Source organism: Sinocyclocheilus rhinocerous, unplaced genomic scaffold (genome assembly GCF_001515625.1).
Source record: "Sinocyclocheilus rhinocerous isolate Xijiao unplaced genomic scaffold, SAMN03320098_v1.1 scaffold711, whole genome shotgun sequence".
NCBI lineage: Eukaryota > Metazoa > Chordata > Actinopteri > Cypriniformes > Cyprinidae > Sinocyclocheilus > Sinocyclocheilus rhinocerous.
In genome coordinates this window covers 1,159,793-1,182,495 of record NW_015641018.1, presented here as the reverse complement: position 1 = coordinate 1,182,495, position 22,703 = coordinate 1,159,793, and the positions used below count along the sequence as shown (strand labels likewise).

Genomic DNA, 22,703 nt, shown 5'->3' with positions numbered 1-22,703 from the left:
CGGCCTGAATCAGTTTTCTAAAGTGTTTTTGAAAAATCACATACCCTGCCTTTAATGAAGTTTTAAAATAATAAAGTTTCAATTACATAATAATATTTCTACTTCCATTCATTTTTTTTTTAATATAAACAATGGTGGCTGTCATAAAAACTTGATGGATTTATTCAAACATAAATTAAACTTCGAAGAACAGTAAAATGTATAATGAATATGTTATATGGTGCATAGATTTAGCAAAATGCCCCTCTCTACAGAGAATTTGAAATCTGAGACTTTGTTTCATATTAAAAGTACCAAAGCACAATGCTTATTGCGATTTATTGGATGGGAAGTGCCCTTCAGTGTTCCGTCCATTAACTGAAAACAGGCTAGACTAATCAATTCTTGGAATTTAAGAATCAATATCGTTCCGTAAAAATGAGAATCGATTAATATCGAGATATCGATATTTTTTACCCAGCTCTACTATATATCTATCTGACAAAAGAATCACTGAACTGTTAAGGACAAAGAAATTAACTTAAATGATTAATACAATCAAAATTGTAAGTGGATGCATTTAATCCCTTCAAAGAGTCTCATTAGACCAACAAATAACCGTGATTATTAAAGTTGCATTTAATCATGACAAGAGTTTTAAGCAAGTTATTTCATCTAATTAAATCACTGGCAGCTGTTTGGGAAATCATTATATGTGATTAATGCATAACAATTATTGTACAGCTCAAGTCATATATTTTACCGATGTAAACCATCTCTGAAAACCTTGATCAAGATAATTACTTCAGACTTAGGTCTTTGTGCCATTAGAGTAATATTTTCATTAGAGTAATATGATCATTGTAATTGGTATTTATTAGTGGGTAAAGCACAGTTGATATCCTATAATTTGGTGATTTGAGGAAAGACACCTGTTGGTTTTGTTGTCTTTGTTTTTCATAGTATCTCTAGAATGTTTGAATCATTTTCAAACCTAATACATGATTACTGCGCATTCGAGCAGGGGTTCTCAAAGTAGGTATCGTAAATGTGTCATATAATAAAGTCATATGGGTTTGGACTGCCATGAGGGTGAGTAAATGACAATAATTTCACTTTGTGCAAACACTTATTTTCGTATTGCTCCTGCAAAGCAGTATCACTTTTTATGTATTTATTTATTTTGGGATATTTTATTCAAAGAAGAGTGTATCTTTTTGATTATTCAGCAAAAAAACTGTGAAAACTATAACAACACATGCAGTTTTTATCGTTTTTTTTTTATTATTCAGAACAGGCTTCTCTTTTTTTTTTTAAGGAAAATGTACTCACCCTCAGGCCATGCAATATGATGATGAGTTTGTTTGTTCATCAGAAATGATTTTGAGAAACTTCAAAGAAACTTTGAGAAATTATAGTGAGAAATTACTTGTTCACCAATGGATCCTCTGCGTTGAATGGGTGCTGTCAGAATGGGAGTATAAAAAACTGATAAAAATTTCACAATAATCCACAAGTAATTCACACGGTTTCGGTTAATCAGTTAGCGCCTTGAAAATATTGCTTTATCCAGTGGAAAAAGTCTTCTCATCTGAATCAGGAGAGAAATATGCACAATATACACAATATTTGGAACCTCATTATGATGGCACCCATTCGCTGCAGAGGATCCGTTGGTGAGCAATGCAATTTTTTTTTAATCTGTTGTGATGATGAAACAAATTCATCTACATATTGGATGGCCTTAGGTTGAGTATATGTTCAGCAAATTTTATTTTTGGGGATAATTATTCCGTTTACATAATCGATAATGTTGTGGATTTCAGCCAAATTAATAAATGTAAATGATGACAGTCAGATTATGGGAGAGAGGCTACTTTCATAGGGTAGCACCACCAAAAAAAAAAAAAAAAGTAGTACTTCAGTATTAGAGAGGTTACATGTGCCTTCTAACATCTTTAACATGCATGTATTATTTTTAATCTCAAAGAAATGGATGTCTTTTACTAAATGATAAATAAATCATTAAATAAAGCTAGATGGGTTATAATGTAGAAGCATGTTTTCATATTTCATATGAGTTCAGCTATTCAGTAGCTTTGTGATTACTTCACAGTAAGATATGGGACAGTGTCTTCACATTGCTGCTGTACTCAATATTCAATTCAATTCAAGTTTTTGTATAGCGCTTTTTACGATACAAATCGTTGCAAAGCAACTTTACAGAAAATTAAGTTTCTACAATATTTAGTAGTAGCTTATCAGTGGTGACTGTCAGTTTATGTACATATGGCAGAAATACTGATACGGAACTTAATAGGTAGCCAGTGCAGAGACTGTAAAAATGGGGTAATATGATAATTTTTTCTTGACCTGGTAAGGACTCTAGCCGCTGCATTTTGGACTACCTGTAGCTTGTTTATTGAAGATGCAGGACAACCACCTAGCAGTGCATTACAATAGTCCAGTCTAGAGGTCATGAATGCATGAACTAGCTTTTCTGCATCAGAAACAGGTAACATGTTTCGTAGCTTGGCAATGTTTCTAAAATGGAAGAATGCTGATTTGTAACATGGGAAATATGATTATCAAAAGACAAGTTGCTGTCAAATATAACACCCAGATTTTTGACTGTAGAGGAAGTAACCGTACATCCGTCTAGTTGCAAATTGTAATCCAAGAGATTATGTGTACTGTTTTTTGGTCCAATAAGTAATATCTGTCTCTTATCCAAATTTAATAGGAGAAAATTATTGGTCATCCAATCTTTTAAATTTTTAACACATTCTGTTAGCTTAGATAATTTAGAAGTTTCATCTGGTCTTGTTGAGATATATAGTTGAGTATCATCAGCATAACAGTGGAAACTAATCACGTATTTTCTAATAATATTACCAAGGGGCAACATGTATATCGAAAATAGCAGAGGACCTAGGACAGATCCTTGTGGCACTCCATATTTTACTGGTGATAATTGAGATGACTCCCCATTTAAATAAACAAAGTGGTAGCGATCGGACAGGTAGGATCTAAACCATCTTAAAGCCTGCCCTTGAATACCTGTATAGTTTTGTAATCAATCTATGAGTATGTCATGATCTATTGTGTCGAACGCAGCACTAAGATCAAGTAAAACTAGCACTACAATATCACTCACAAATGTGCCTTCCATCTTCAAGGATGCACAAATAAGAACATTTAGAAGCAGAAATCAGATAAAAGCCTTTTGATATTACATCAGTAATTTCCTGTTGACTTCTGTTAGTGTAGAAATGCAATACTTTAAGTGTCCATGACTGGGTCATCAGAAAAGTACTAGCTACAATATCTTATCTCCTACAGACCATATAATTAAACAACAAAATTCATGAAAGAGTTCCTGAAAAGAAACAGAAATTATGTAATGCAAGGCTGTAACAGAGAAAACTTTTCATTTTGTTAAAACCTTTTAACTAATTTGTCTGTGGAACACAAAAGAAAACGTAAAAACTTTTCTTTTTTCTCTGCAATAATACTCATTGAGTTTTGACCGAAATTGTCTCTGAGTTTGCACATGTGCATTTCATCAGCATATATTCCATTGTTATGACTGATGCAGGTAATAGTGACCTTTGGGAGCACTAGGCTCTTGATTGGAATTCTAGCCCTCAGCCCTCATTACCAGGCACTCAGTGTCATTTGTTTGGGAAAAGTTATTGATTTTCTTTAAAGTGAGTGCTTATGCTCAGTCTGCGAGGATCAAGCATTTTGACTGCTCCTTCTCAGACAATTAGCCCAGAGAATGATGGTACTCTTGATCCGAGACCTTAATCTACCATCTCTGTCGCCATGCACATTCCTGTGCTGGCATGGCTCGGTCTCACACAGTCCAAATGAAGATAATAAAGCAAATTTGACTTGCAGCATTCATCTCGGTTTTGGTAGAAACACTTTTATAGGTTTTTTAAAAGGTGTATGGGCTTTTTTTGTGTCTCTCTCTTCACAGTAAAACAAGAGTCATGGCTTATGATGTTATGCTTGGCAGCAAGCAACATTCATAACAAACAGCGTAGTATAACAATATTTCAGGTAACTCCAAAAGCCTTTTAATATTCAATTCAAGCCTTAACCTTAGAATATAGTCTCAAAATCATGGGTAGCATCTAAATAGACTGTTCTCTTTGAATGATAGTGTATGTGTGTCATTAACGTAATATAATGAACAAGGGTACATGTAGCAGAGAACAGTTTTTTCCAAAGTGGCTGTCTCAGTTCTGTTGGTGTCATTCTATTTGCTTTTCTGTTTTCCTTACTTTCCACAGCAGATTTCCCTAGGGTGCACGACAGTTCCTGTCCTGCCCTGAAGGTGCTGAAATGGAAAATATTTTAGGAGTATACACATTTACTGTAGTTTTGTAAATGTCTCCCCTGAGCAAATCAACAGATATGAACAGAATGTCTTTTTCTGAAATAACGCTAATGTCACCCTCAAAATTAGCTCTTGAAGGAAGGTTGGAAAGTACATGTAGATATATGTAGGACAAGCTCTTTTCTGGCACACAAAAATGCGGGTTTTTGAGTGAATGAAAAATCCCAAATAGGCCAACAGCTTTAAACAATAAATTGTGCAACAAAAAATGTGTATATATATATATTATTATTTTTTTTTTTTTTTATAATAGACTACTGTCATGCTTAGAAAATTGTAGTAGCTGTTCAACTTTTAGTTCTTTAAAAGTTAGAAAAATCCCATTCGTTATTGTATGTGATTTTTAGTATCTCTAAGAATTCGTTTCGGTTGAAGTAATTAATGATTAATTTTCATATGAAATTTGTGAAGAGCAATAATGGAACAAATGAACATGAGCAGATTTAATGTCAGTGCATTTAATAACGGCACTCCTACAAAAGTAATTTAAAAATTAGTAGCAGGAAGATTATTGGCTAAGCGATGCATTTCCTCTCATCCTCTATGAGCCGGCGTGTGTATTGGAGACTGTAAGTAAATGTCAAGAGCTGTGTGTTTAGTTGTGCTCCTTTGTATTCCCGTTGAAGGACAAGTTGTTGGCTCTTGTTGGCATTTAGCAAGAGGCTTGATCCACGGTGGCAACACCGGCTGACGCTCCCAAGCAACCGAAATACCTACAAGGTGTTGATTGCTATCTGTGAACAACTCCCGTATTGAAAAGAAAAATATTTCCAAGCCTATTACAAGCCTGTTTATCTTTATTGTGCATGGGGAGCGGCTTCTGGTTGGCTTCTCATATGGATGTCAGGTGCTAGGGAGTTTCATTTGCACAACACCCAGTGGTGCATTTGCCTTCACACCAAATGTGCCCATCTGTTTGACACACAGTCTAACTGCTGACATGACTGGCACCATCAGCATAAATTATGTGCCGCTGTGCATATGGTATACGCTGCCATTAGTGGTCGCAGCAAGATTGTCGACTAGATGTTCAAGGCAAACAGGGACCTTTGAACAGTGACTCAGATGATATAAATGTCTACTGCCATGTAAGGCGGCAACATCCTTATTCTTTACCCCTGGAGAAGTGAGTGTGTAGTTCAAATTCAGTCAAGTTGGGAATTATTTGCTCTACTTTGAGATCATTGATTTCTATGTGGGTGTTTTTTCAGCTATGGGTACTTTCGGCCCTGTGGACTTTTGGAAAATAAACTCTCTTTAGACACACTTTTCACTCTTGCTTGTTTATTTCATTTGTCTGCTAACAGTGGATACACAAGCATCACAGAAAAAAAAAAAGAAAGAAAAAATCTGTCTATGAAACACCAAGTACACTGAAGTATATAGTGATATATTGTGGTTTTTGTAAATATATAAAAGAGACATTAATTTTCCTCCATCCATGACAAGTTAAGTTGCTGTGATAGATATATATATATATATATATATATATATATAAGTATAACTTATAAGTGTATATAAGTATAACTGATCTAGGCTTATGTTTTATTTATTTTTACCTTTTTATTCAAAATATTCCCAAAAGTGTTAATTATAACATGAAATATCTCGATTCTCAAATATGTGAAAGTAGATGCATTTTGCACCTTTATTTATTATGTTAGTTGATAATGGCCAATGGGCAAAGTAGCCTAATAGTGTAATCTATTAACTACGCATAAAAACCCGTCTTTTTAATTAAGTAGCCTACCAGATATGGGTGTCATGCCATAAAATATTTTTAATATGACTGACTTTGTATTTAATGTGAATTAATTTGAAACATTGTAATTTACTAATTATAACACTTTTATTGTACAGAAAGCAAAGAACATTTTAAGCACTATCAAAAATAATCACTGTAATCAATAATCATTATAATCACTGAAGCTGTTTACACTGTGAAATAAATATACTTACATCGTATGTATATCTGCACTTTGTTGTTTCTGATGAGAGAATCATCAGAGAGCAGAATTCATTCAGCGAACGCGTGCACTGAATAAAACATTTCCGCAATGACTCATCTGAACGCCTCTGATTGGTCATTGCATTCATAAGCTTAACAGAATCGTGTGTGTTTTGTTACAATGTGCAGCTGTAAAAACGCGTCTGTCTCTGGCTCAGCGCCAGCCAAAGCGCGAACGCTGATTTGAATTTAGCAGCCGATGCTGTGCCGCACTGCACGTTCTAATAATGCCAGTGTGAGTGTATGAAATATAAAAAAAATATTGTTTGGCTATTTTTTGTCTTTTGAAAGCTGCATTCAAAATCCGCTTGGCTCAAAAATCTGAGGGGGCACGGGCATGACGCCTCTGGTGGTTTGGCTAATTTGGCAGAGCTGTTGGGAGCTCTCCTGAGAAGAGCTGCCCAGGGCTCTCGGCTGTTATGCCAAACACACTCAGATACTCACACAGTCTGTCTGTCTGTCTAAAAACGTTTTGTAGCTTTGATCCAATAAATGCTGAGCATAAGAGACTACTTTAAAAAAAAAATGTTACTGACATCAAACTTTTGAACAGTAGTATATCTTGTATTTAGATTTCATCTCTGTCATCTTTTCACAGCTCTCTCTCCTGGCAGAGGTGGGGTTTGGTGGCTGTCTTCTCTATGTGGATCCATGTGATGCCCCATTTGGGAATAAGACATTTGGGGTAACCCTGAACCCAGGTGGGAACCCGTTTTTTCGAGAAGACGCCAGTACTGGTAAGTGTCTGCGCTTACACCAGGGCACTGTAGCCTTATTAAGATTGTATTAACATTTTATACTTTCATCAAAAACTCCCTATATTGAGAAAAGAAAAATAAAATAATAAATAAAAAGAGTTGCTGCAATGACTTGATGAACATGAATGTAATTATAATTATTATAAAACAAACAAACAAAAAAAACATATATTTAGGTCTCAGATGGTTTGGCTTTACTTTCAAGGCAAATGCTTGCAATTATGCTGATAATTTTCACAACAAAAAAGAAGTCACATTAGGCAACAGTGAGTGAGAGGAAGATAATTACTGGTTTTGGACATCTATGATGCCTGCGTACTTAAACTACCTCTTCGCTAATTATTAAACACGTTCCATTTCAGACTATTATTTTTAATGATGAAAGAAAATAACATAACTTGCATTATGAAATCTAGACTAACTTAAAGTGAATGCATATTAAAATAAAAAAGGATCCATTGATGGCAGTTTTCCATCGTGCAAGTCTAAAACCTATATTGTGCTCTGTCCATGGTGCTGAAAGTCAGCTACTGTATGTGTGTGCAGCTGTCCGTGGTGCTAAAATTAAATGTCTTACAGTTTAAAGAAGTTATGCTGGCTGTATTTAAATATCTACTATTTGCTGTAGCATCATGCAATTATAAAACCTACAGTGTATGCTGTCCATGGTGCCGAGATTCAGCTGTATGTGTGCTGCTGTCTATGGTTCTGTAATCAAATGTCCTACAGCATGGGTTTTTTAAACATGTCCTGAAGGCCCCCCAGACCAGCACTGCACAAGGACATCTCAATTTGAAGGATCCTTTGAAGGCAGTCTTCGGTTTCGCATCCTTCATTCAGCCTGTTTTGCAGGATGCATAAGATGTGTCTTTTGCATCCTTTTATCATCCATAGTCCTTTGCAGACTTTCTAATTCTCGAAAAAATAATTGGTTGAAAATAAATCAGCACTGAGCTCATTCAATTTTGTTATGTAATGCAAGACAAAAAATTATTTTGGAGATGATGGCATTATGTTTTCATTATGTTTACAGTCTGATGGCATTATGTTTTCTTTTGTTTTGTTGTAAATTAATTATGTAATGCTAAATTGTGCATAATGTAAACCCCTGGGAGATCATAGACAGTTGCCATTACCTCTACTACATTAATAAAGTCACTTAATATAAATATTTTTCATATAAAATATTAGTTAAATTAGAATTTGAATAGTATTTTCTTCTTACCATGACTGTATCCATGGGCACTTACTAGACCATCTCATTGTAGCGTTTAATGCTGAGCGGGACTCTACAAAGTCTGTAAAAATAGGGTACAATACTCTATTAAAAGGAAGGGAATTTTCCATATTTATTTTTTTGCAGGTGTTTTTCTTGTATTTTGAATTGTGTACTTCATTGCGTTGTGCTTTAGGGTTAAATGAAATGTCCGAAAAATTACTGGATAATGTCCTGGTAAAATATTACCAGTATATTTTCCTTTTTTTGAAATTGTATTACTATGCTTAATATTTTAACAGTGTAGCCTTGAAGCCTCAGAAGGACTGGACTAGGAAGGATGCATCCTGACTAGGAGGCAGCCTTCAGTTTGAGAAGCACCCTATGTTTCCCTAACACCTTGTGCTACAGTGTTTAAAAGAAATTTGATTTGCTGTTGTGCTGTATTTAAGCATCTACTGATGACTATAGCATCATGTAAGTCTGAAGCATGTATTGTTTGCTGTCCATAGTGCTGAAAGTCAGCCGTGTACAGTATGTGCATCAGTGCTGCTGTCCGTGGTGCTGAAACCAAAACTACTGTATTTAAGAGTGGTGCCCATGACAGAAGACCTCAGTGCAGCCCTGGCTGACCCTGGCTCTCTGCAGTGCAGGATCACTGGGACGTGTCATTACTGGAGTGATAGCGTGGGCTTACAGCAGGCCGCGGAGTCAGGGCACGACGGGGCCTGCAAACAGATGCCTTAGCAGATGTTTCGTGCCTGTTTTCTCTTCAGCAAAGCCCATTGTCAGAGCGCTTGGCAGGAAACGAGTGCATGGTGAAGTTGCCGAATACTCTGTGGTGGTTCAGGGGAGCATGAATTATTTAGCAGGACTATTGTCCTTGCACCTGTTTTGTTTGGCAATGAGAGAATATATGCAATGTGCTCTGGTGAACCCATACACAGAATACCAGAGGTCAGACTAGTTATTTTTATGCTGTCTTTATGATCCATGATATAAGGTCACATGAACAATGTGCACATGTGTGCTTATTATATGACATGCCGTAGATGTGAATCTATGACATTGTTTAATCAAAAACAAGGATTTCAAAAACAAAGAGGGGTGTGCTATTGATTTAGATGTTGACAAAATATTTGTTCTGAAATATTTTTTTCTTGGTTTTTCCAATATAAATGAATTATGAAAAATGGTCATTCAACCCCCCTACTGGTAAATATGCATCAATCAGACCTAGTTGATGAAAAGTGTGGTGGAAGTTTTGTTTGTGAGAGCTCCTCTATTCTTTGTTTAGTTTTATTTATCAGCTGTAAAGTAATGGTTGTGTTGTTTGCATTTTAATTTAAAATCTCCTTGTTGTACTGACATACTACCTACTGAGACAGATTAAGTTAAATCTAAGCAGACATCTTTGATAACACATGCTTGCTTATTCCTCTGCTAGATAATATAATTTTAGCCCCATTTAAACTATTAATTACTTTGGAATGAATGAGATGCATCTGCACAAATTAGCAAGTCAGACGTTTTGATTGATAGACACTTGATTGATAGTTTTGCTTGTTGATTTATCACAAATGCACTTTTTCATTTCTCACTCCTGTTCTGATCTGTATATAATGATATATAGTGGTATATATTATTATATTATATATATATAATGATATATAATGTTAAAGGAATATTCTGAGTTCAGTATAACTTAAGCTCATTGCAGTGTTTGTAAATTGCTAACAAAAACTATTACAATTTGTTTTTGTTCATTTATATAAAGCAGAAATAAAATATAAGTATTCAATGAAAAACTAGTATTACTATTATTATTATTATTATTCATTTAAATAAAGCAGGCATTACACATAAAAAGATGATTACTTTATTAGTTAGTTATTAGTTATAATTAGTACTTTATTTATTTATTTTTTAGAATTAGTACTTTAAAAGTACATATTAGTACATTTTGAAAGGGTTCTGAGTGACATATCTTTTTTTTTCTTTTCTGAGAGTGTATAGCCTACTAGCATCGATGAATTGTAGTGATGGCCTTGGTCACAGCATACAGTCTGACAAACAACAATCGAGATGTACAAAAAAAACGGCGTGCACATGCCTTTAGACGTCAGGAATCGTTCCAGGATCTTGTTTGCTTATGATTTGTGAATGAAACGAAACAAATAACATGATGCCTTTAAGGCTCACGTGGAAACATTTGTCTCTAGAACCAAAAGAGAAGGCCAAGCGCACTGATTCAATCAGAGGAAATGCTTGGGTACCTGAATTGTGGCCTCTGGAGAACAAGTGTTGTGTGGTTTTATTGAGCCATGACTCTATCTTATTTATTTATGGATAAATTATCCCATCCTCCTGGTTGGGAAATGAGTCAATAAGGTGCTGGAGGACATAAACGGAGCACTGGCATAAAAAAGCATCGCTTTCTTTATTAGCCTTCTGCTCTGCTGGCTCGTTGCTTTTTCTTTTTTGATTACATAATTTTGTTAACCTTTAAAGCCAGGCACATATCTGAGGAAGAGAAATCTGAAATATGTGGGGAACTTCAAACAATTTTTACATGTTAATTTCAAGTTGCTGACAGGTGGTTTTATTCACATGGAACGAATTGTGTCTCCTGGGTTATTTAGAAACCTTGTTGAAGTGAGAAGAAGCCTTTGAATAGAAATGTTGTCATTTGCATATTTATTTAAATACGCTACAGCTATGGGACACATGTAGGAGTCTTAATGAAGAAATGCTTACCATTGCTGTTGGGAAGAGAAACGTCCTCTGTGCAATGTCAGTCAAAACCATCACAATGTGTCCCATCTCTCCCCTCGGTCTGACTTCTCCTGTGGGTATCTCTGTTTTACGCCCTCTTTCTTTCTCTTTTCATGTTGTCATTTCCCACTGCTTCTGTTCATGCAGGAGTCACACCAAGAGTAAAAAAAAAATAAAAAATTAATAGATGTAAACAATGAACACTGTCCTACATGAAGAGCAGTTGATCTGTTTGAAGAGAAACCGACAAGGTTACTTGGAGAGACAGCATAATTCCCCAAAATACAGTTGTCTATTTGTTCTCTGCCTGAATCAATCTGTGTTTTGAACCAATAGGATTGAGTGATTGATTCAATGATTGACTCATAAAGACAAGTTGTCTTAGTTACTGGTGTAATAATGCAGTCAGAAATATTCACTAAGAATCCTCACCACTAATGCGCACTAATGAGTGGAGTATATTACAATTTAGAGCCAGAGCATTTTATTATTGTCTTTTTAAATTACACTAAAGTTTGGTGACAGTAATATTTTATTTGAAGAAAAAGGTATATTTTTATTATGCAAGGATGCATTAAATTGATCGAAAGTGACAGTGAAGACATTTATATTGTTACAAAACTGTTTTTTTTCTTACTTTCTATTCATCAGAGAATCCTTAAAAAATTACAGTTCAGCTTTTCCATTAAAGAAATAAATTACTACCTAAAATGTATTAGAGGTAAATAGAATTAATTTTATTTTAATAATATTTCATAATACTACAGTTTTAGTATTTCATGATATTGCTTTTTTAATGAATTTAGCCATAGTGAGCATAAAAGGCTTCTTTGAAAAACAAACAAACAAAAAAAATAATAAATCCTACATACATTAAAAGTAAACAAATGTTTACTTACCAGAACATATTTAATCACATTTCCATCTGATTTATACTCTATGTAATAGCTCATGGTTAAAAAGCTCCTTCTTTATGAATGCTTTTACAAGCAGTTTAGTTTGCAAACCTAAACAATCATAAAGGTTTGTACATTCAAAAGTGTCAGAGCTGAGTTTGTGTCATAAAAATGTTTTGCTGATTTGTTTGAAATTGTTGCTATTTGTTGACAATTTGATTTTTATTCACTAAAGTTACCGCTAGCACCTTCATGTTACAGTTGTTAAGTCCTTAACTTAACTCGTACTGCTTTTTATAATTTCCATCCATTATTTTGCTCTTATTAGGTCCCTTTCCCCCCAGAAAAGACACAGAGCATCACAACAGAATGAGAATAAAGCGCTGTAATGTATGATTGCATTTGAAGAACTTTTTTGTATCATAAGTATACTTCAAATTGTGGTTCGTTTACTTGATGAGTAGCTTGATTACTTGGGCTCTAGGCGCTTTTTAAGGCAGCGTTCATTAAAGGAATGCTTTACCGCAGTGACGCCCTTTCCCGCATCTCAAGAGTTGATCCTCATGTGTTCTCTTTACTTTCTGCCCTTAAACCAATGAGCATTTGGAATGCACTCAGGCTGAAAATTGCCTTTTCTACCATCGCTATCATTTGATTGGTATTCCAGCTAATAGACATGCAAATACAACAGAGGGTGCATTGCACTCCAGACAGAAATGTGGCACTTGGTCAATAACATTATGGAAATGTTGCTTCTACTTCTTCAGCTCTTTGTATGAGAGCGATAGTGCCTTTGCCAAAGTGCACAAAGGCCTTAAGTTGGGGAAATTACTCTGCCGGCTACATTTTCTCAGTAGCGGCACTTCTGTCCATTTGGCGTGATTAATATGTCAGTCTTATGTTGAACCGTGTGTCCCCCCCCGTCATCGCCGATGTAATGCATATTTGAGTCTTTTTATTATATATTTATTATACATTATATATATTATTGAGAAAGAATGTTTTTATAGGATTTATACGGAAATAAAAGACTGTCGCTCACAGCATTTGGGAATATGAGAATGACATTTTCGAGGTTTAGATGTGTTTTTGATGGAGGATGGGCGGGCAGCAGCCCTGCAGGCCATAAACTCCCTGTCATCTCATTCAGAAGGTCGGCGGTGCCCCCTGCCTGGGCCGGCTAGGACCATCTTATCTGCAGAGGGTGGGAGGGCTGCTTGGTTTGTCCTGTTGCTCGGACCCCCACTGTGCCAGAAATGCGGCCCCTGTCAGATGGATGTAGGTCTGCCTTTATTGCATCAAGAAAGCAACGTGATGAAATCCAAAGAGCTGTATTTAACACATAACGAGGGCTTTACTTAAGGCCAGATTCTCTAGTGCTGCAGATGTGCTGTAGGGTACACAACAAAATATTGGTAATGAGAGAAAAATATCTCTAATGTTCTGTTTGGACTTTAAAAGACCCCTTTTACTAGCTCAAAAACACACTTGCATAAGATTTTTTCCTATCAGATTTTTTTCATGATTTTTCCTAAACTTTTGAGAACTGGTTATACACATAATTTAACCACGCTTAAAAAATGCTACATTGCAAATGTTACATTATGTATATATGAGGTCTTAGAGACCCCAGGTATAAAACATGAATAAATGCAATGAATGCTCACATGCTCTGATTCATTTGCATGCAGTATCAGTACATGCCTTCCAGTTGTTTATTTGAATTAGTTTTATGGTATTTTTTTTTTTTGTACAGTACATGTGTTTTACAATTCATCAAAACATGTTCATTTTAGAGATGCTTTTATCCAAAACATGTTACAAATGGGAGTATCACAATCAATCTGTTATGAACGCCAGCAATATTGCAGTACAGTTTAAAATATAAACTAGATTACACAAGCTAGAGCAGTGAAATGAGTGAGAAGAAAGAGAGAACAGTTTTTTTTATCATTTCTTTCTTTCTTTCTTTCTTTCTTTCTTTATTTTATTTGTTTGTTCACAGTAAAAGGGAAGTTTAAGGGAAGTCGTGGCCTAATGGTTAGAGAGTCGGACTCGTAACCCAAAGGTTGCGGGTTCGAGTCTCATACCGGCAGGGATTGTAGGTGGGGGGAGTGAATGTACAGCGCTCTCTCCCACCTTCAATACCACGACTGAGGTGCCCTTGAGCAAGGCACCGAACCCCCAACTGCTCCCCGGGCGCTGCAGCAAAAATGGCTGCCCACTGCTCCGGGTGTGTGTTCACGGTGTGTGTGTGTTCACTGCTGTGTGTGTGCACTTAGGATGGGTTAAATGCAGAGCACTAATTCCTAGTATGGGTCACCATACTTGGCCACATGTCACTTCACTTTTAAATGCCTTTGTTATTGTAAGTGCCTATGGTTTGGATGAGTTAAGTGCTTGTGGAAGAGATGAGTGGAATGCAAAAAAAAGTAATTTTGAAAGTAGAATTAGTATTTGTAAACACGCAGCATTTGGGTTGGGTTAACATAAAGAACATAAAGCTAGTTTCAACCAACACAAGGGTTAATATCATTATTAATTAACCTCTTTGACATACGCTACTTGATGTCAAACATTTTAGTGATTTATTAGTATTCAGTGTTTTAATATAAAAACTAATTGCACAGAAGTGTTTGTGTTTATAATGAAAATTTCAGTTTATCTAAAAGTAATACAGATAGCAGCCATTCAAGCTCCACCAATTAATTATTCCTTTGTTCTCACAGTTACAAACATGTCAAGTAGTTTTTAATTTCTGTGAGCTGACAGTTTCTTGATGATTAATAAAAACGATTTGACAGTAAAACATACTGACCTCCATTACTCCTTGTTAAGCATTCAGGTCAATTTATTTTATAATTTAATTTATTCTATGTATAATGTTGAATTTGACTCTGGCTAATCAGAGTACAGAAATATATACATGGTCTGAAAGTTTGAGGAACACTGCTTTAGTGTTATAAAGAAGTGAGAAAAGCCTCTTGTTTCTCTGCTTTTAGTGTACTGCGAAATCTGGACCAGTATTTATAGAATCACCAAGTCCGAATGTTATTTACTTTTGTCCAGCGCTGCTGGTGTCGAGCCACCTCTCACTCATGAACCTCCCCTGCAGGGCCCGGCCCGTGCCATATATCCTGAGAGACATGGCCACAGTTTAGCTTCTGCAAATAGGGAATAATTTTACCAGACAAGAATTTACAGTTGTGCCTCTCTTCAAGCCCTCTGGCTCTGAATCCATTCTTTTCTTAGCATGCTGAGTGTGAGGCGATTATGGCTTTAGCCAGAAGCAGAATTTACACATGCCTCCACCTCACAAATGGGCAGTAATGAAGAAGCCAGTACACTCGCTCTAAGCAGGGATGTGTGTGTGTGTGTGTGTGTGTGTGTGTGTGTGTGTGTGTGTTTACACGAAGCGAAGGAGATGGATAGTGTGTTTTAACAACCGTGGTGTGAGATGTGCCTTCTGCTTTGATGCCCTGTGGTCTAAAAACATGCTTTCAATTCAAACTGCAACCGCTTTTTTTGTTGTTGTTTGTTTGTTTTTTGCTCCTCAAGAGAAGCTGTATTCACCAGAATTGATAGAAGTTAGTGTATATCCATAAACATGTGCAAGCATTTGGGAAGTTTGCAATGCAATATTATGTGTACAGTTTGTATTAAAACTGTTCTAATTTTTTATGTTTTTAAATTTATTATGCATGCATCTTTTTGAATATATAATATTGTCAATAGCAAGTAATGTGAACATGATTTAAAAATATATATATTTATATTTTAAATAAATTAAGTTATTTGAAATGTTCTATTCATCAAGGAATCATTGCTTCCACAAAAATATTAAGCAGCACAACTGTTTTCAACAATAATAATAATAATAAGAAGAAGAAGAAATGTTGTCTGAGCAGCAAATCAGCATATTAGGATGATTTCTGAAGGATTATGTGACACTGAAGACTTGAGAAATGGCTGCTGAAAATTCAGCTTTGCCATCGCAGGAATAAATTCCATTTTAAAATATATTCAGACAGAAAGCAGGTATTTTAAATTGTAAAAATATTTCACAACTGTTTTCACTGTATTTTGGACCATATAAATGCAGCCTTGGTGAGAAAGAGATTACTTCAAAAACATAAACAATCTCAACGTGTAATGTATGTTTTAAAATAGAAACATTAATAGAAATGGAATAGAAAATAAATAGAAAAACAGTAGTTGTAATAATATTTCATAACATTACTGTTTTGACTATTTTTGGTCAAATAAATGGATCCTTTAACTCCTGTAGCTACTATTTAGTTGATATTTCTATTCAAAAGTTATGTAACATTGCAAGAACTGAGATTTTAAAAGTTTTATTTCTCTGTAGTTAAGCAGCTAGAAACCATACCCTACTGAGAAAATTATTTCAAAAGTTGCTTTTCAGTGTACCAAACTTCTGTTACTTGAAAATAAGTAGAAATGAGTGACATTGAGGGCATGCAATGATCTGTGTGCTGTGTAAGGCTCCTGCAGGTGAGAACACAAAGAGAGAAGCTATTATTCTGTCATTAAATTCTAATCATCATTAAACGAGAATTTGCCGTCCCTCAGGTCTGCTGATACTCCAGCAACTAATCATAAAAACATAATAAAGGTCAATTAAGAAAGTAGTGTCGTTTTAAAAACCCCAGGTGTCACAGTGAGGATCAGGAGCCTTTCGTCCGTTTTTTGGCCCACACATCTGTGGTGGGTTACTGTTGAGTTCTTGTGTAATTTCATCCGCATGGATGCCGTCTGTGAATTTTTCATCTGATGTAGAGCAATGGAGCTACACACATTCACTGAATACTGCCTAATGGATAACAGATGATAGATTGGTTTGGTCATATCTAGAGTGTGATTTTGTAGCAGTGGAAAGATCTGAAGGATGATCTGAACAAATACACTCAAATACATTCATCTAATAAATGAAACTTGGTTTCAGCTACAGAAGGTTTGTGGTTATTTCGAAACATGGCATTTTTCCATAATGTATTGTTGTGTCAGATCAGCCCTTTCCTTTGGAAATGTGACAAGCAGGTCCAGAGAGATTGGAACAATGTCACCTCATAACAGGTTTCTTTCGGTGAAGAATGTTGTGGTATTTGCTGGTTCCAACTTTCTTTTTCAGCTGTGGAACTGAACGTCAAGGACTGTCTTGAGTTGCGTAAATCCAAACATCCCTCACAAACCACGCACACGGCAAAAATGCAAACAACATAAGGTTGGCTTCGACACTCAAACTGCTGTCTGTGAGAAATGAAAATGAGCATTGATGAGCCCCGAATCTCCATCAGAGTTAAGGGACCCCATGTAAGACCAAGAATGTTTATGTTAGGGGCCATATCATTTCAACAACAAAACAACAACAACAAAATGTATTTTCATTTTATTTTATTTTATTTATTAATTTTTTTTTTTTTGTAGCGTGGCATAGATTTGGTAATTGATTACAAAAAGATAAATAAAGGACTTGAATGCAGGATTTAAATTCTGGGTCGATTTGTATCTTCTGTTTCATTCACTCAAAGTATTGCCTTTACATGTTTGAATTCAGGGCCTGTTTTAAAAAAATATTATTGCCCTAACATTGTTGTCCCCCCTCTCTGAATCAATGAAACATTGATTCTTTTTTTTTTGTTGTTATTTGTTCATTTAGCATACACTTTTATCCATTTCATAGACTGCAACAATTAACATTTTGTCAGAACCTCTAGTAGACAAGCTATTTTGTTAGTGTAGGAGAATCATGATCTCTATTTGATACCAAAAAAAAATAAAAATCGTGATCAATTTATCCAGAATTGTGCAGCTCTACTCCTGTGTTTGACTGACTGTTTCTCCCATGGCATACAGTGACGGGCAAATAGTAACCCCCTGCCTACTCCCCCCATACCTTTTACAATTTATGTATAGGCTATAGTATATAGTATAAAAAAATATATAATAAAATAGTTTAGAGCATTTTTAATACAATTAAGCACTAGTCAAGTTGCGATATCAAACAGGACCACAAGGAGACGCCAAAAGATCACTAAACCTACTGCCTTGACCTGACTGTACAGGCTACTATTCGGATCCATTCAGAATCTAAAAAACACCTTCAGGCTTCAGCAGCGTCCATTATAAAACACTCGTGCTTTTAAGCCAAATACATGCTGAAAAGAATAATTCTGGACGTGACTCTAAGCAATCTCTAATGAAACCGGTCGGGTTTTCTCTGTAGCTGTTTTGAATTTAGGCTACAGTTTGAAGGCATTCGTTTACTGGATCCTTGGACTGAAATGTTTACAAGAGTTTACCGGTTTAAAAAATCTGATCACAAAAACATGCTTCTTTTCCTTTTTAAGGTATTGTTTTCATTATAATGTACTGATTCAAATTAGTAGTCAGTAATTAAATATTATTTTATCACTTTTTGCGCCTCCCCTGACATGCACTCACGCCCCAGACGACTCCGCTTGCATTCACGTGATTTGTCGAGATGAGAGGCGGGCGCGGGCGCAATCATCAATCAAATTTAAAGGGAAGCCGGCGCATCCTGACCGCATCATTGTCTTTACTGGGTGTGTTTAGGGAATATTGACATTTATGTACATGTGATTTAATTAGCTAGTCATGGTGGACTGTCATGATTTTGGCAGGACACTAATGAATGATGCACATCAGAGGGATTTAGAAGTGGGTATACGCAAAGCCAACTGATAAAGAAGTGGGTATACGCCGTATACCTGCGAATACCCTCCACTACACCACTGATTTTATCCATACAATAAGTGAACCATTAGTTCGTGCAAGTAATACAAAATTTCAAACATTGTTAAGAATAGTACAAGTTAGAACAGGGAGAGAGTAAGGGAAAGTGAAAGCATTGTTTTTATTTTTATTTTTTTTTATTTTTTTTTTAAGTAGGATGCAGTTAAGCTCACAGAAGAGATGAGTTTTCTCGTCTCTGTAATATTTGGCATTCCAAATGAGGGTGGGATGATCATTCCAGCAGTAAGGAACAGTGAATGCAAATGTTCTGGAAAGAGATTTTGTGCCTCCATGTGATGGTACGCTCACTTACCGACCTTAGGCTTTTTTTCCCCCTCATGTTCTTCATGTTCACTTAAATGCAACATCCTTCACTTTGCTTTGATCATTGTTAGGTCAGAGGCTCTTCTGTTGATTTGTGAATGGTGGTTAAAGGGGGATATAGACAGCGGCGTTTGACATGTGACTAATGCGATGTTAGTGTGTGTAGCCTATTTACAGTACAGCTACGGTTTCTCTCTCTCTCTCACTCACTCTTTCTGTTTTTCTCTTTCTCAATGACAGTTTTTACTATGAGTTGTACTAAGAAGTACTGACTATTCTTAGAAACAGAATAAATCACAGTGACAAGAATCTGAATCTGTACAACTTGTCCCTTTCAGGAGCTCTATTGTCCAGATCTATTGAGCTGCCTTGCTTCCCACATATAGGGCACAAATTCTATGACAGCATCTTCCTAGAAGATTCCTAGAAGATCAGGATCATTTCCATTGGTTTTAAAATGTAATTTATTCCATGTCTTTAACATCATGTTTGACTACAGATTGTTGTAATTGTGCAGCGGTTTTTATAATATATTCAAACATAATCAAATATGCCACAAGTAGCTCAAGCCTCTTTTATTATCATAAAATATATTTTCATCTTCTCAGAAAGAAAATATAGGGGAGTGAGGGGCACAAAGTAACGCAGAGTTAGTTGTAACACACATGGTTTGAATATTTCCACACATGCTAGCATAACACAATTTACAGTATTTATTAGTTACCATATCAACATTATATAGAAAAAAAGTGTGCCAAAATTCAAAAATATTTTGAAGATATCAATTAACATTTATTTTACCATAGTAAAATTGACAGTCAATGTTTAATGTTTAGAAATTTTTATTTCAAGGCATGTAAAGCATTTTTGCTCGTTTATGTGGGCCGTCCAAGCATGATTGCAATGTGTTCATTGTCAAACTCCAAAATCAGATTATTTTTAATTCTTAAAAAACGCCATTATTTTATTTGAAAAAAATAATTATTTTATTTTATTAACAAAATATTTTAGTTTGTATTGTATATTTTTTTCATTCGATCAGATAACATTTTAAGCTGTTATATGGTCATGTTACAACGTGCCCCTCAGATGTTACAATGTGTTCCACCTACGGGGCATGTTGTCACATTTCACTTCCAATTTTTGAGGGTAAATAAAGAAAAACGTATACACTGTAATCATGAAACAAAGCGATATATTTGTACTAGACAAGTGTAAAATTACTGTGAATAAAAAATATATATTCTGAGCCCCATGTGGATTTACACAAACTGAGAAAGTAAAAAAGTGTTACTTTGTGCCCCGCTCTCCCCTACTCAAGACAAAAGCAAAAAGAGAATGTTAATTGATAAGAAGTATCACCATTAATGCATCATTCAGTTTCCAGGAAAGCATTATACAGTACAATGTAATATTGCCCATATCGCATGCTAGTCTTTTTTTTAAGTGTCAAGTTGCTGTAGTCGCTGCAAGAAGCTGTTTAGAACAATAAACAAATGTATGGTTGTGTGACCTCAGGTTTTGCACATGAAAGACTAGAAGGGATGTAAGCAAATCTGTACAATCACTTGAACTCAAGAGAGATGAGTGAGTTCTCTGCGTGAAAACTGCTGTCATTGTTCTTATGGAAATGAATGACCTGCTTTTTTGAAATTCAATTTGCATGTAAATCCGTGTCTCCATGTCTTGTCTTAAAGCAAAGAAAAAAATAAGGAGAGATCAATTTAATTTGCTTTAAATGACTCCCAAAACAATATAATGGCTGTATTGTAAACAAAATATTGCAGGACTGCATGCAGTAGATGTGTTTAAACTGTAGCACAATTAAAAAAAAAAAAAAGATCTCAAATTATGTCCAATCTGCTATATAATGTTTTTTTTTTAATCTCAATACACAGATTAAACGTATACATAGCAAAAATAAAAAGCTTTTCTTGCTACTTTTTACTACTTTTGTATAGTAAATAATTGTGCATGGACTGTGTACTGCACACTGAACTTCTGTCAAGTGTAGTTCCAGTAGTATGTTAATATGATATTTTGAAGTTCTTACTCTTCACCCTTAAGGATGAAAGCAGTCCCAGCGTTTTATCGGAATGATCTTGTCATTCTCACAGATTTGATTTGTAACACATCAGGACTGAATGAGTAAGTTTGTATGTGAACTACTGCAGTGTTTGTAATCTGAACACTGCACATATGGCCCCACCGCAGGCGTGTAATATACTGTATATCTCATGAGCATCTCTGTGTGGAGGGAATGAGTCTAAACCCTGTGGGTAATCGTACTTCAGCAAATAACTCTTCCTGGGAGGCTTGTTTGCTCAAAAAAATTGATGTTCTTGCAGTTATTTTGGATCATCTTCAGTGTTTCTTTTTTTTTTTGTATGGAAGTGCTGATGTTTGTACTGTATAGTGAAGCACAATTGTGAGTTAGTGCTACCTTGACGTCTACTTTCATCATAATGACATTAGTTAATCTTTGTCTAAATGAATCTTGCTTACCTAAATGTTATCAACATACCGAAATTACACATACGCAGCCCGTTGCTTCAGCAGGGGGAGGCATCTATGGCATCAGACATGGCGTATCTAATTGATTTGTGATATGAATCTTTGTACTGCAGAGTTCACATGGAGCTCAGGTGAGTAATTCTGTGTGGAATAAGGGAGCTTAGTTTGCATGATTGAAATGAAGCAGCAACATTGAAAGGTAGTGTGAAGTAAAGTATAGCATGTCAAAATGTTGGAAAGGCTCGGTGTGTCACTTTGCATGCATATTTTAGAGTTTTATATCATCATTGAAATGATATATATTGAACTTTTTTTTCTTCTTCTTCTTCAAAGAGCCCTGCATTTTACAATTAGTGGATGCTGAAATGTTATGTAATGCTAATATTAAAGAGAGTTCACCCAAAAAATGAAAATTTGCTTAAAATTTACCCCCAGGTCATAAAAGATGTAGATAAGTCTGTTTCTTCTTTGGAACAGATTTAGAGAAATTTAGCATGCCATCACCAGTGGATCCGCTGTAAATGGGTGAGAATGAGAGTTAAAACAGCTGATAATAAAACTTCATATTAATCCACAAGTAATCCAAATGACTCCAGTCCATCTATTAACATTTTGTGAAGCAAAAAGTTGTGTGTTTGTAAGAAACAAATCCATCATTAGTGCGTTTTAACAAAATACCATAAGAGGCCATGATCCATAATAACACTTCCTCCAATTTAAAAGTCCATCCCTCTCACATCAAAACCCATTGATATACAGTATTTGTTTAAAACTGTTATAACCGGACTGTTTCCCTTTGTGCTTGATCTGTGCATATTTCTCTCCTGATTCAGACGAAACAACTTTTTCACTGGACAAAGCATTGTTATGGATAGCGGACTTGTTTGAAGTGAAAAACATCTTAAAGGGGTCATATGATGCAATTAAATTTTTTCCTTTCTCTTTGAAGTGTTACAAGCTCTTGGTGCATAAAGAAGATCTGTAAAGTTGCAAAGACTAAAGTCTCAAATCCAAAGAGATATTCTTTATAAAAGTTAAGAGTCAACCA

At 35.4% G+C, this 22,703-nt stretch overlaps 1 protein-coding gene across 1 annotated transcript in view; it reads left to right on the top strand.

The window, feature by feature from the left end:
- Positions 1–22,703, top strand: part of naaladl2 (N-acetylated alpha-linked acidic dipeptidase like 2) — a 60,291-nt gene that overhangs the window by 10,889 nt on the left and 26,699 nt on the right. Inside the window, exon 5 of the mRNA XM_016570141.1 lies at positions 6,994–7,132. Within this exon, the coding sequence (XP_016425627.1) occupies positions 6,994–7,132 (139 nt within the window). The remainder of the gene's footprint in view (positions 1–6,993; positions 7,133–22,703) is intronic.